This window comes from Colobus angolensis, unplaced genomic scaffold (assembly GCF_000951035.1).
Source record: "Colobus angolensis palliatus isolate OR3802 unplaced genomic scaffold, Cang.pa_1.0 Scaffold1, whole genome shotgun sequence".
NCBI lineage: Eukaryota > Metazoa > Chordata > Mammalia > Primates > Cercopithecidae > Colobus > Colobus angolensis.
Window position 1 is genome coordinate 16,371,517 of NW_012110918.1, and position 11,859 is coordinate 16,383,375.

General features: G+C 61.0%; 1 protein-coding gene across 1 annotated transcript in view; it reads left to right on the forward strand.

Moving 5' to 3' along the window:
- The first annotated feature begins 25 nt into the window (after positions 1–25).
- Positions 26–11,859, forward strand: part of GAA (glucosidase, alpha; acid) — an 18,880-nt gene continuing 7,046 nt past the window's right edge. Inside the window, exons 1-16 of the mRNA XM_011958175.1 lie at positions 26–208; positions 1,344–1,442; positions 2,870–3,447; positions 4,059–4,204; positions 5,897–6,062; positions 6,147–6,243; positions 6,676–6,795; positions 6,874–6,992; positions 7,082–7,213; positions 8,308–8,418; positions 9,089–9,202; positions 9,302–9,386; positions 10,356–10,473; positions 10,920–11,053; positions 11,218–11,369; positions 11,552–11,700. Of these exons, the coding sequence (XP_011813565.1) occupies positions 1,436–1,442; positions 2,870–3,447; positions 4,059–4,204; positions 5,897–6,062; positions 6,147–6,243; positions 6,676–6,795; positions 6,874–6,992; positions 7,082–7,213; positions 8,308–8,418; positions 9,089–9,202; positions 9,302–9,386; positions 10,356–10,473; positions 10,920–11,053; positions 11,218–11,369; positions 11,552–11,700 (2,228 nt within the window). The 5' untranslated portion in view covers positions 26–208; positions 1,344–1,435. The remainder of the gene's footprint in view (positions 209–1,343; positions 1,443–2,869; positions 3,448–4,058; positions 4,205–5,896; positions 6,063–6,146; positions 6,244–6,675; positions 6,796–6,873; positions 6,993–7,081; positions 7,214–8,307; positions 8,419–9,088; positions 9,203–9,301; positions 9,387–10,355; positions 10,474–10,919; positions 11,054–11,217; positions 11,370–11,551; positions 11,701–11,859) is intronic.

Sequence of the window (11,859 nt, forward strand, 5' to 3'; positions counted from 1 at the left end):
CGGTCGGCTGCCCGCGCGGCCTCTCAGGTGAGAAAGCTGAGGTTGTCGCCGGGGCCGCCGATGGAGGCCGGGGATGAGGCAGCAGGTGGGACAGTGACCTCGGTGACGGGAAGGACCCCGGACCTCTAGGTTCTCCTCGTCCGCCCGTTGCTCAGCGAGGGAGGCTCTGCGTTGCCGCAGCTGACGGGGAAACTGAGGCACGGAGCGGGTGAGACACCTGACGTCTGCCGCGCGCTGCCGGCGGTAACACCCCAGAAACGGGTTTGAACCCACCTAGTCGCGCTGGCAGCCTCCTTCCCTGAGCGGAGCTTGAGCCCCGGACCTCTATGTATTCCTCCCGGTCTTTATCTGAGTTCAGCTCAGAGTTGAACGGGGAGCCGGCCTCCTGTGTCGGGCTGGGGCTGAAGGCTGCGTCTTCCCGTTTCTAGGCTTTCCCTTTTTGATTGACGCAGTGCTCAGTCCTGGCCGAGACCGAGCCCCCTCTCCTGCTCCTGCAGGACGCACGTGACTGGGTCTGAATCCCTGGGGTGAGGAGCACCGTGGTCTGAGTGAGGGCCCCCGGGGCCAGCTCTGAGATCTGAGTGCCTGAATCACAAAGACCCCCTTAGGCCAGGCCAGGGGTGACTGTCTCTGGTCTTTGTCCCTGGTTGCTGGCACAGAGCACCTAAAACCCTTGGAAACCGAGTGATGAGAGAGCCTTTTGCTAATGAGGTGACTGATGACTGGGGACACCAGGTGGCTTCGTGATGAAAGCAGATGGCCAGAAAGACCAAGGCCTGATGACTGGTTGGGATGGAAAAGGGGTGAGGGGCTGCAGATTGAGTTAATCACCAGTGGCTTAGTCAACCATGCCTGCATAATGGAGCCCCAGAAAAACGCACAGGGATCACAGGGCTTCCCTCCAGGTTGCTGAACACACCAATGTGTTGGAGGGTGGTGCGAGCAGAGAGCACAGAATCAGTGCCCCACCCCACGCCAGGCCCCACGCATCTCTTCCATACAGCTGTCTGAGTTTTATCCTTTGTAATAAACCAGCAAATGTAAGAAATGCACTTCCCTGAGTTCTGTGACCCTGAAGAGGGAGTCCTGGGAACCCCTGAGTTTATAACTAGTTGATCAAAAGTACAAGTGACAACCTGGGGTTTGCCACTGGCCTCTGAAGTGAGGGCAGTCTTGTGGGACTGAGCCCTTAACCTGTGGAGTCTGCGCTGACTCCAGGTAGCGTCAGGATTGAGCTGAATCGTAGAACACCCAGCCATGTCCAGAAAGTTGCAGAACTGATGGGCGTGAGAAAAACCCTACACATTAGATGTCAAGTGTGGGTAAAATGTTCCACCCTCCAGCCCAGAGAGCCCTAGTTTACCAGTGGCCCACAGTGGGACGCCAAGTCCGGCCGGGGGCAGAGTGTTCCCAGCCCAGCCTTCTGTAACGTGACATGACAGGTCAGACTCCCTCGGGCCCTGAGGTCACTTCTTCCTGGTGCGTGACCAGCTCCCAGTACCGGAGAAGGTTTCACGGTCCTGTGCTCCAGGGAGCTTCACTGGCCAGGGGCTGCATTCTGAAATCCTTCCCTGCCTCTGCTCCAAGGCCCGTTCCTCAGAGACACAGACCCCTCTGATGGCTGACTGTGGTTTGAGGACCTCCCTGCATTCCTCCCCCATGGCCTTGCTCCTAGGACACCTTCTTCCTCCTTCCCTTGGGGTCAGACTTGCATAGGTGCAGTGGCTCTCCCAGCCTTCCCCACTCGCTCCCCATGGTGTATTACACACATCAAAGTACTCCCCTATTAAAATCCATGCATATTGAATCGCATGTGGGTTCCCGCTGCTCCTGGGAGGAGCCAGACTAATAGAATGTTTGTCATAAGATGCTAATGTACAGACAAGCAAAACAAAGGGAGTTGGCGCTTGTTAATCTTACCAGCAGAGTAATGAAAGCAAACCCCCGTATCTCATCTGCACGCGACATCCTTGTTGTGTCTGTACCTGAGGCTCCAGGTGCAGCCACTGTTACGGAGACTGTTTCTCCCCCACGTATCTCAGTGGCTGGGAAGGGTTCTGATCTGCAAAGTCGCCAGAGGTTAAGTCTTGTCTCTCTTGTGGCTTTGCCACCCCTCGAGTGTCGCCCTCAGCTGCAGTCCCCAGGATTCCCCACTGTGGTATATCCGTGCACCAGTCAATAGGAAGGGAGCAGGGGACGGTGTCGGGTCCCGGTAAGGACGCGTGAGTTGCCAGAATCACTTCCACTGACACCCAGTGGACCAGGCCACACCTTTATGCAGAAGTGGGGCTCCCAGCCAGGTGTGGTGGCTCACCCCTGAAATCCCAGCACTTTGGAAGGCCGAGTGGGGGGTGGACCACTTGAGCTCAGGAGTTCGAGACCAGCCTGGGCAACATGGCGAAATCCCATCTCTACAAAAATACAAAAAAATTAGCCGGGTGCGGTGGTGTGTGCCTATAGTCCCAGCTACTCAGGAGGCTGAAGTGGGAGGATTGCTTGAGTCTAGGAAGTGGAGGTTGCAATGAGCTGAGATCTCTCTACAGCACTCTGGCCCAGGCGACAGCTCTTTGGCCCATTTCAAGTGTCCACCTGTCTTGCTGGTCTTCCTGGGGACATTCTAAGCGTGTTTGATTTGTAACATTTTAGCAGACAGTGCAAGTGCTCTGCACTCCCCTGCTGGAGCTTTTCTCGCCCTTCCTTCTGGCCCTCTCCCCATTCGAGACAGCACTGCAGCACCCACCCTGGCCGCCTTACCCACCTGCCTGGGTGCTGCAGTGCCAGCCACGGTTGATGTCTCAGAGCTGCTTTGAGAGCCCCGTGAGTGCCGCCCCTCCTGCCTCCCTGCTGAACCAGCTTTCCTCTCCTGCAGGCCTCCAGGAGCTGTCCGGGTCGTCTCCTACCATGGGAGTGAGGCACCCGCCCTGCTCCCGCCGGCTGCTGGCCGTCTGCGCCCTCGTGTCCTTGGCCACCGCTGCGCTCCTGGGGCACATCCTGCTCCATGATTTCCTGCTGGTTCCCCGAGAGCTGAGTGGATCCTCGTCGGTCCTGGAGGAGACACGCACAGCTCACCAGCAGGGAGCCAGGAGGCCAGGGCCCCAGAATGCCCAGGCACACCCCGGCTGTCCCAGAGCAGTGCCCACACAGTGCGACGTCCCCCCCAGCAGCCGCTTCGACTGTGCCCCTGACAAGGCCATCACCCAGGAACAGTGCGAGGCCCGCGGCTGCTGCTACATCCCTGCAAAGCAGGGGCTGCGGAGAGCCCAGATGGGACAGCCCTGGTGCTTCTTCCCACCCAGCTACCCCAGCTACAAGCTGGAGAACCTGAGCGCCTCTGAAATGGGCTACACGGCCACCCTGACCCGTACCACCCCCACCTTCTTCCCCAAGGACATCCTGACCTTGCGGCTGGACGTGATGATGGAGACTGAGAACCGCCTCCACTTCACAGTGGGCAGGGCAGGGGCAGAGGCGGGGGCGGGGGCAGAGGGTGCATGTGGACAGCGACACACACGCACCTCACAAGGGTGGGGTGCATGTTGCACCACTGTGTGCTGGGTCCTTGCTGGGAGCAAAGGTGTGAGCAGACACGGCAGCGCCCCTCGGGGAGCAGTGGGGACACCACAGTGACAGGTGCTCCAGAAGGCAGGACTTGGGGCACATTCATCTTTATGAAAAGGTGGATCAGGTAGAGTAGGGCTGCCAGAGGTTGCGAATGAAAACAGGATGCCCAGTAAACCCGAATTGCAGATACCCCGGGCATGACTTTGTTTTTTAGCATAGGAATGCAATATTTGGGATGTATTTATACTAGAAAAGCTGCTTTTGTTTATCTGAAATTTGGAGTTACCAGGTGTCCTGTATTTTACTTCCGTCCTGGGGGAGGCATCCTCCTCCTGGCTCTGCAGATGAGGAAGCCGAGGCTCAGAGAGGTTGAATGTGCTGCCCATGGTCCCACACCCACGTGCGACTACCCCAGGACCTGACCCGTCCTTGCGGTGCGGGTTCTTCTCTGGAGAGTAAGGGCTGTGGGGGACATCGATACACCCCGTTTCTTCTAGATCAAAGATCCCGCTAACAGGCGCTACGAGGTGCCCTTGGAGACCCCACGTGTCCCCAGCCGGGCACTGTCCCCACTCTACAGCGTGGAGTTCTCCGAAGAGCCCTTTGGGGTGATCGTGCGCCGGCAGCTGGACGGCCGCGTGCTGTGAGTTCTGGGCTCTGTGTCAGTACCCTGATGGGGAGGGCGACGCGTGTTTCACACGTGATGGGGAGGGCGACGTGTTTCCCACATGATGGGGAGGGCGACACATGTTTCCCACATGATGGGGAGGGTGACGTGTGGGCGAAGCGTGTTTCTCACAGGGCGCTGCCTGGGTGTTTTACTCACATAGGTCTAAATCCCACGTAAACACGTGCTCAGGACTGACCAAGTCCCTGCTTGTCATTTAACTCAGGAAAATGCTCAGGAACGACAGTGCTTGGATTTGCTTTAACGTTAAGAGAAGTCGCCTTCGGAAATGCGTTTTTCTTGTTTTGCTCATTCATTTACTCAGTGTTCACGCACTGACCCTGCGTGTGTGGTTTGGATCCTGCTCCCGGGGACGGTCACACAGTGAGGGGAAGCCATAAGCAAGTCCATGCAGACACAGCGTCAGGGAGCAGTCACACAGAGAGCACTCCAGAAGCCAGCTGTGCAGACACGGGGCAGGGATGGCCCCTCTAGAAGCCCGCTGTGCAGACACAGGGGACAGGGGTGGCCTCTCTGGAAGCCAGCTGTATAGATGGAGGGGCAGGGGTGGCCTCTCTGGAAGCCAGCTGTGCAGACACAGGGGACAGGGGTGGCCTCTCTGGAAGCCAGCTGTGCAGATGTTGGGGACGGGGTGGCCTCTCTGGAAGCCAGCTGTGCAGATGTTGGGGGCAGGGGTGGCCTCTCTGAGGTGACCTCTGAGTAGAGAGACCCAAGAGAAGTTTGTCAAAGCATCTTATCAGGCTAGGTGTGGTGGTTCATGTCTGCAGTTCCAGCACTTTGGGAGGCCAAGGTGGGAGGATCACTTGAGCCCAGGAATTCAAGACCAGCCTGGGCAACATAGCGAGACCCCATCTCTAAAAACAAAAATAAAAAATTAGCCAGGAGTTGTGGCACATGCCTGTGGTCCCAGCTACTCAGGAGGCTGAGGCAAGAGGATCCCTTGAGCCCAGCGTTCTACAAGGTTGCAGTGAGCCATGGTTTTGCCACTGCACTTCAGCCTTGGTGACAGACTGAGACCCCGTCTCAAAAACCAAACAACAGACAGGCATCTTGGCAGATTTCGGCCGTGGAAGCACTCAGAGTCTTACCCAGGGGATGGTGGGTGCGGTGTGAGCACGGCCTGTGAAATGAGCTGTGATGTGTTAACAGAGGACACGTCTTCCTGTGGACGGGGCTTATCTGTGGCTTTCATTCCTTGGAGGTGCTGTTTGCACTTGACCCCCAGCAAACCCCAGGGGTCCCTCTGGGGCATGGCTGGGCCTGGATCTGGGAGGACTTTGGCCACAAACTCCTAGGCCTGGAAAGGTTCTGTTCGGCCCCCGCCTAGCCTTGCTTGGGGTCAGGGTTCACGGGACAGTTCTGGTGCCAGTTCCTGGAGGTCAGCCACTTGGGGGCCCATCGGGGTGGTGTGGGCCCAGCCAGGCAGTGCACCTCCTCTGATGTGCCCTCAGCGTTTATCATGCTGGTGCCAGGGTGCCAAGGGCTACAGGGCTTGGCACGGCCACCTGTCCCAGGGTCAATGTGCTGCAGGGCTGGCCAGGCCACTCCACCCTCCCAGGGCACCAGGGCCTGGGGTGCTCTCTGGGTGCTTTCGAGCTCGTCTGGCCCCTTGGCTGTGAGCAAGCCTGGCCGGCCTCTGTCCTGCAGGCTGAACACGACGGTGGCGCCCCTGTTCTTTGCGGACCAGTTCCTTCAGTTGTCCACCTCGCTGCCCTCTCAGTACGTCACAGGACTCGCCGAGCACCTCAGTCCCCTGATGCTCAGCACCAGCTGGACCAGGATCACCCTGTGGAACCGGGACCTCGCGCCCACGGTACAGCAGCGGGCAGCAGGCAGCGGGCGGGGGCACAGAGCTGGGGAGCACAGGTGCTGAAGCGCCGTCCCCTGCCTGTCCCAGCCCGGTGCGAACCTCTACGGGTCTCACCCTTTCTACCTGGCGCTGGAGGATGGCGGGTCGGCACATGGGGTGTTCCTGCTGAACAGCAATGCCATGGGTAAGCTGCCCACCGCCCAGTGCCCAGGCCGGGGTCTTCTTCGTGCTGCCCACCACCCAGTGCCCGGGCCGGGGTCTTCTCTGTGCTGCCTGCCCTGGAGACTGGAGGTCCACATGAGGGGCCCTGGGCACAGTGCTGGGCCTCGTGTTTTCTGGGAAATGAGTCCCATGGGCTGATGCCTCTCCCAGCTCTGGCCTTCTCTGCTCCTAAGGAGGGTTCTGGGGTCCTGTCTGCAGGTGGGCTGGCGCCACGTATCCTTCCGTCCCGTGCCAGGTTCCTCCTGAGTCAGGCTTAGCACAGCTTCCCCAGGCCACTCTGAGCTCCCCATGGGGAGAGAGCCTTGCTGTCCGCCTGTGGCTGGCCCATCTGTGGGGTGCAGAGCCCTTCAGGTGAAGAGTCTGTCCCCACACCTCAGAGCTGCTTCCCTTCCAGATGTGGTGCTGCAGCCGAGCCCTGCCCTTAGCTGGAGGTCGACAGGTGGGATCCTGGATGTGTACATCTTCCTGGGCCCGGAGCCCAAGAGCGTGGTGCGGCAGTACCTGGATGTTGTGGGTAGGTCCTGCTCCCTGGCCGCGGCCCCACCCCGAGGCGGCCTCCCGCCTCGCTCATGAAGTCGGCGTTGGCCTGCAGGATACCCGTTCATGCCGCCGTACTGGGGCCTGGGCTTCCACCTGTGCCGCTGGGGCTACTCCTCCACCGCCATCACCCGCCAGGTGGTAGAGAACATGACCAGGGCCCACTTCCCCCTGGTGAGCTGGGGTGGTGGCAGGGCAGGCAGGGGGCTGGCTGGGACGCGTCTCCTCGGGCCCCAGCAGACGTTCCCGTGGTGTGGCTGCAGGACGTCCAGTGGAACGACTTGGACTACATGGACTCCCGGAGGGACTTCACGTTCAACAAGGACGGCTTCCAGGACTTCCCAGCCATGGTGCAGGAGCTGCACCAGGGCGGCCGGCGCTACGTGATGATTGTGGTGTGTGCCCCCACGCTGTGGGTCTTTGGGAAGGGGGCCGCCCGGTGCCCAGTGGTGGCTCCCCTGTGTGGCATCATCCTTGTGCCTGTGTGGTCATCGAGGATGTTTTCTGAGGGTCTTTGTGATATCGAGGGAATATCAAGTTGGCAGGCTTGGCCCCTGCTGTCCAGGGAGGTCGGGTTTGAGGGTCCCTGGAAACGGGTTCTGTCAGATGTAGGTTACTTGAACTGCCTTACAGCAAAAGGCCAGAGGCACGATAAGCTGATGTCGCCGGGTCCTGGAAAGTGGAGGGCCTGATGGACCTGGGCGCGGGTAACGCTGGAACTGTGGAAGCTCTGTGTGCCTTCTGGCCGTGCCTGTCCTTCAGGCCAGCTCCGAATCCCTGGAAAGGACGGCGCGAGTGAGGGCAGCTTCCAGCTTCCGGCCCTCGTGCTAGCACCACAGAGCGGAGACATCTTCCCGTCAGCTCCCACAGAAAAGCCCCAGGGCAGGACTCTTGAGTCAACAAGCGCAAAGAGGCCCTTCCCTGAGCCAGTCCCACGGCCAGAAGGATGCAGTTTGGGGACTGGTCCAGCCCAAGCCCTGGTGCCCGGCGTGATGGCCAGAGGAGGAGGTGGGAGGCAGGGCGAGCTCAAAAGACCCAACCGCTCCTGCCGGGAGATCCGCTTCCACAGAGGAAGCGCAGATGAGACATGGGGCTGTGCTGACACTGCCCATCTCCAGCCCTGCCCTCTGCAAGCAGCAAACATTAGTAGCCCGTAAGAGCAGGAGTGGAAACACAGACCTCTTCTTCCTCACATTGTTTTAATTATAAAAGAAAAGTGATTACTGTAGAACACTTGGGAAACTCTAGAGGTTTAAAGAAAAGGTAAAGCTTCCGTTCCGGCGTGCCCCTCATCAGCCAGCTGGTCCTGACTCCCCTGGCCCTGGCTCCTCTCCAGGCAGGCGTGTGCAGGTACACAGGCAGGCATGCTGTACACACGCGTGATGTCATCCCCTGCCTCGTCCTCTCACCGTCTCAGTTTCCCGTTTTCCCCGTGGCTGGCGCCAGGGCTCTGGGCCACCCTTACCTGAACGGGTTTCCCTCTTCCCAGGATCCTGCCATCAGCAGCTCGGGCCCTGCCGGGAGCTACAGACCCTACGACGAGGGTCTGCGGAGGGGGGTTTTCATCACCAACGAGACCGGCCAGCCACTGATTGGGCAGGTAGGGCGAGGGTCCGGGGACAGGGGTTAGAAAGCAGAGGCGTCCAGCCAGGAGGAGCCGGCAGCTGCTCAGGAAGAGGGTGGGTTTGAGGAGCCATCACACCCAGTGGGAGAGTTGAGAGGAGCGGGCCACAGTGGCCCGTGACGACAGTGGCTCCTACAAGGAATGCCCCCAGGAGTTCTTCCATCAGCAGGCCTTTGACTTCATGGGCAGCTGGGCCTGGCCCAGGCACAAGCTCTGCAGACCCTCAGTGAGGCCTTAGGGTCCTGCTTGTCCTCCCAGCGCCCCCAGTGGCCTCCGGGCAGGGCCCCCACTGAGGGAGCGGCTAGGGAGGGTGTGGTGCGGATGTGAGACTCCCTGGCAGGGCTTACATGGGGCCGTCTCCACCGCCCTTCTCCCTGATGCTCTCTGGTTCTGCAGCCCAGCCCCTGGGTGGACGTATTGGGGATGGCCCCTCGTTTTCCCCAGGCTGAGACCCCTTGGCCCTGCATCATTTCCTTGCATAGAAAGAGCTACTCGTTGACCCCCAGGGTGCAGGTCCCTCAGATTTACAAATGTGGGCATCCCCTAAGAGTGAGGCTGCCCCTCTGCTCGGGCTGAGGCTCGGTGGGGCTTCCGTGCAGGCCCTGGGTGGGGCCGGGTCTCCCCACTCCAGCCTCTCGTTGTCCAGGTGTGGCCTGGGTCCACTGCCTTCCCCGACTTCACCAACCCTGCAGCCCTGGCCTGGTGGGAGGACATGGTGGCTGAGTTCCATGACCAGGTGCCCTTCGACGGCATGTGGATTGTAAGTGTGGCCCCTCCTGAGCATCCCCAAGGTCCCTGGGGACTACCCCACCCTCCTCACTCTGGGCAGAGTCACCCACCAGCAGAGCTTCTCTTGCAGGACATGAACGAGCCTTCCAACTTCATCAGGGGCTCTGAGGACGGCTGCCCCAACAATGAGCTGGAGAAGCCGCCCTACGTGCCTGGTCAGCTCACCCCCCACCTACCCTGGGGACTTCATCAAACCAGAGACTCCCTTGTCTGGCCTGGGCGACTGAGCGCCCTCATCTCTGAGAAGCAGATGGGTCAACCAGGAAAGGGGCGGGAGGGGAACCCCAGGAGAAAGGCTCAGGCAGGGAGACTCAGCCAGGCAGTGAGGACAGGGTGGGTGCAGAGACCCAGGCCCTGCCGGAGGAAGCGTTGCTCGGGGGTGCTTTGCCAGAGCACAGTGAGGCCGACCTGACTCAGGGCAGTCTCGATAGGCGCAGGGACCATGCAGCGGGGACCTTCCCGTACGTGGGGAGAGGTCAGGCCCAACTCGAATGCAGCGCGGGCAAGTGGGTTTCTAGCCAGGGAGCAGGGTGGGGGTCAGAGGTGGGAATTACCAAGAGGAAGCATGGGGGTCAGGGGGATTCTGGCTGAACTGACGCAGCAAGATTCTTGCCGAAGGCAGGCCAGGGTGACCAGACATCCCCTGAGGGGTAGTGGAGGAATGGGGCTTCTTGCCAAACTGACTTAGCAGGAATGGCAGAAACTGGATTTTACAAGGAAGTATACAGATAGGCCTGGGAGAAGGTTTGGGGGCCTGAGGCTGTAGCTTGGCCAAGCCAAGAATCAGTCAGAGGGTGGGGTTTGGAGCTTAGGTAAACAGGCAGGCGAATGCTTGGAACGGGCTAAGAGACAGTGGACGTGAAGTCTGGGGGTCTGCAGAGCCCAGCCCCCAGCACCTACCCGGCCCTGTCTTGGAAGCAGTGGAGATGGTGCAGGATGCGCCCCAGGTTCCCGGGGCAACACCAGCCCCACAGGGGCGTGGGGAGCGGCTGCAGGTGCACCTCCAGGGCCAGCCTGAAGAGGCAGCGACCTGCACAGGGGCTCCCGGGAGGTGGGGGGCAGGGAGGGCACCTTGGAGCCTGCCAGGAGGAAGCTCCCTGGAAACCAGCCCCTGCCTCTTCCAGGAGTGGTTGGGGGGACCCTCCAGGCGGCCACCATCTGTGCCTCCAGCCACCAGTTCCTCTCCACACACTACAACCTGCACAACCTCTACGGCCTGACTGAAGCCATCGCCTCGCACAGGTGAGGGCCCTGTCCCTCCCCACTGGGCTCTGCCCTCACAGCCTGTCCCACAAGGTCGGGGCCTCTGCAGGGCCTCAGGGAGGAGGAAAAGCAGAGGCCCAGACCACCCGGGGTCTGCTGGCAGCCTGAGTGCTGTCCCCACCCACTGCCTGCACCCCAGCATGAAGCTGGGGAGCTCCCTCCCACTTCGTGCCTGAGGCTTGGAGAGGAAGGACCCTGGATGCCGACAGGGAGTCTGCATCAGCGGGGACCTCACGACTCCTGTGAGGCTGGGGAGTTCCTGGACAGAAGCAGCTGTGCCCACAGACGTGGGCAGTGGCCTCGCCGTCCTCCCTAGCCTCTGCCTCACACAGACAGCTCCTTGCTCCCAGCTCTGCCCTGCTGGTGACAGGGTTCCCGGGTGACCCCGCTCCACACAGCCCTCACGGTGTCCCCTACCCACCCAGGGCACTGGTGAAGGCTCGGGGGACACGCCCATTTGTGATCTCCCGCTCGACCTTTGCTGGCCACGGCCGATATGCCGGCCACTGGACGGGGGACGTGTGGAGCTCCTGGGAGCAGCTCGCCGCCTCCGTGCCAGGTGAGCTCCTACCAGGAGGGTCTGCTCAGCGGAACAGAGCTGGGGGCCTCTATGGGAGGCTTGCCTGGGCCCCCTGCCCACTCAGCAGGCGGGGCTCTGGGTCACTTGGCCTGAGCTGGCGCTGCTGCAGCAGGCTGAGGCCCAGCCTGACTCTGCCTTCCCAGAAATCCTGCAGTTTAACCTGCTGGGGGTGCCTCTGGTCGGGGCCGACATCTGCGGCTTCCTGGGCAACACCTCAGAGGAGCTGTGTGTGCGCTGGACCCAGCTGGGCGCCTTCTACCCCTTTATGCGGAACCACAACGGCCTGCTCAATCTGGTAGGGTGGGGATGGCAGGTGGGGGATCCCCCCCACCCAAGACTCTCCCCTGGGAATCCCTCCCCCCACTGGAGAAGCACCCCATGCTGGGTGGTTAGGAAGTGCGGGTCTCCCGAGGCAGGGACTCCAGGGGACCGCGGCCCCAGGACCCAAGGCCTCCTTTGCCCCCGCCTGCCCTGCAGCCCCAGGAGCCATACAGTTTCAGCGAGCCGGCCCAGCAGGCCATGAGGAAGGCCCTCACCCTGCGCTACGCACTCCTCCCCCACCTCTACACGCTGTTCCACCAGGCCCACGTCGCTGGGGAGACTGTGGCTCGGCCCCTCTTCCTGGAGTGAGTGACCTGGGCAGGAGCGTGGCCCATGTGTGCCTTGGGGGAGGGGCCCGTGACACCCGGGCAGCCCTGTCCTGCTGCGGGCCGTGTTCCCCAGGACCCAGCAGGTTGCCACTGAGTGAGACAACATTTGGGCCTGGCTTAAGGGAGAAGGGCAGC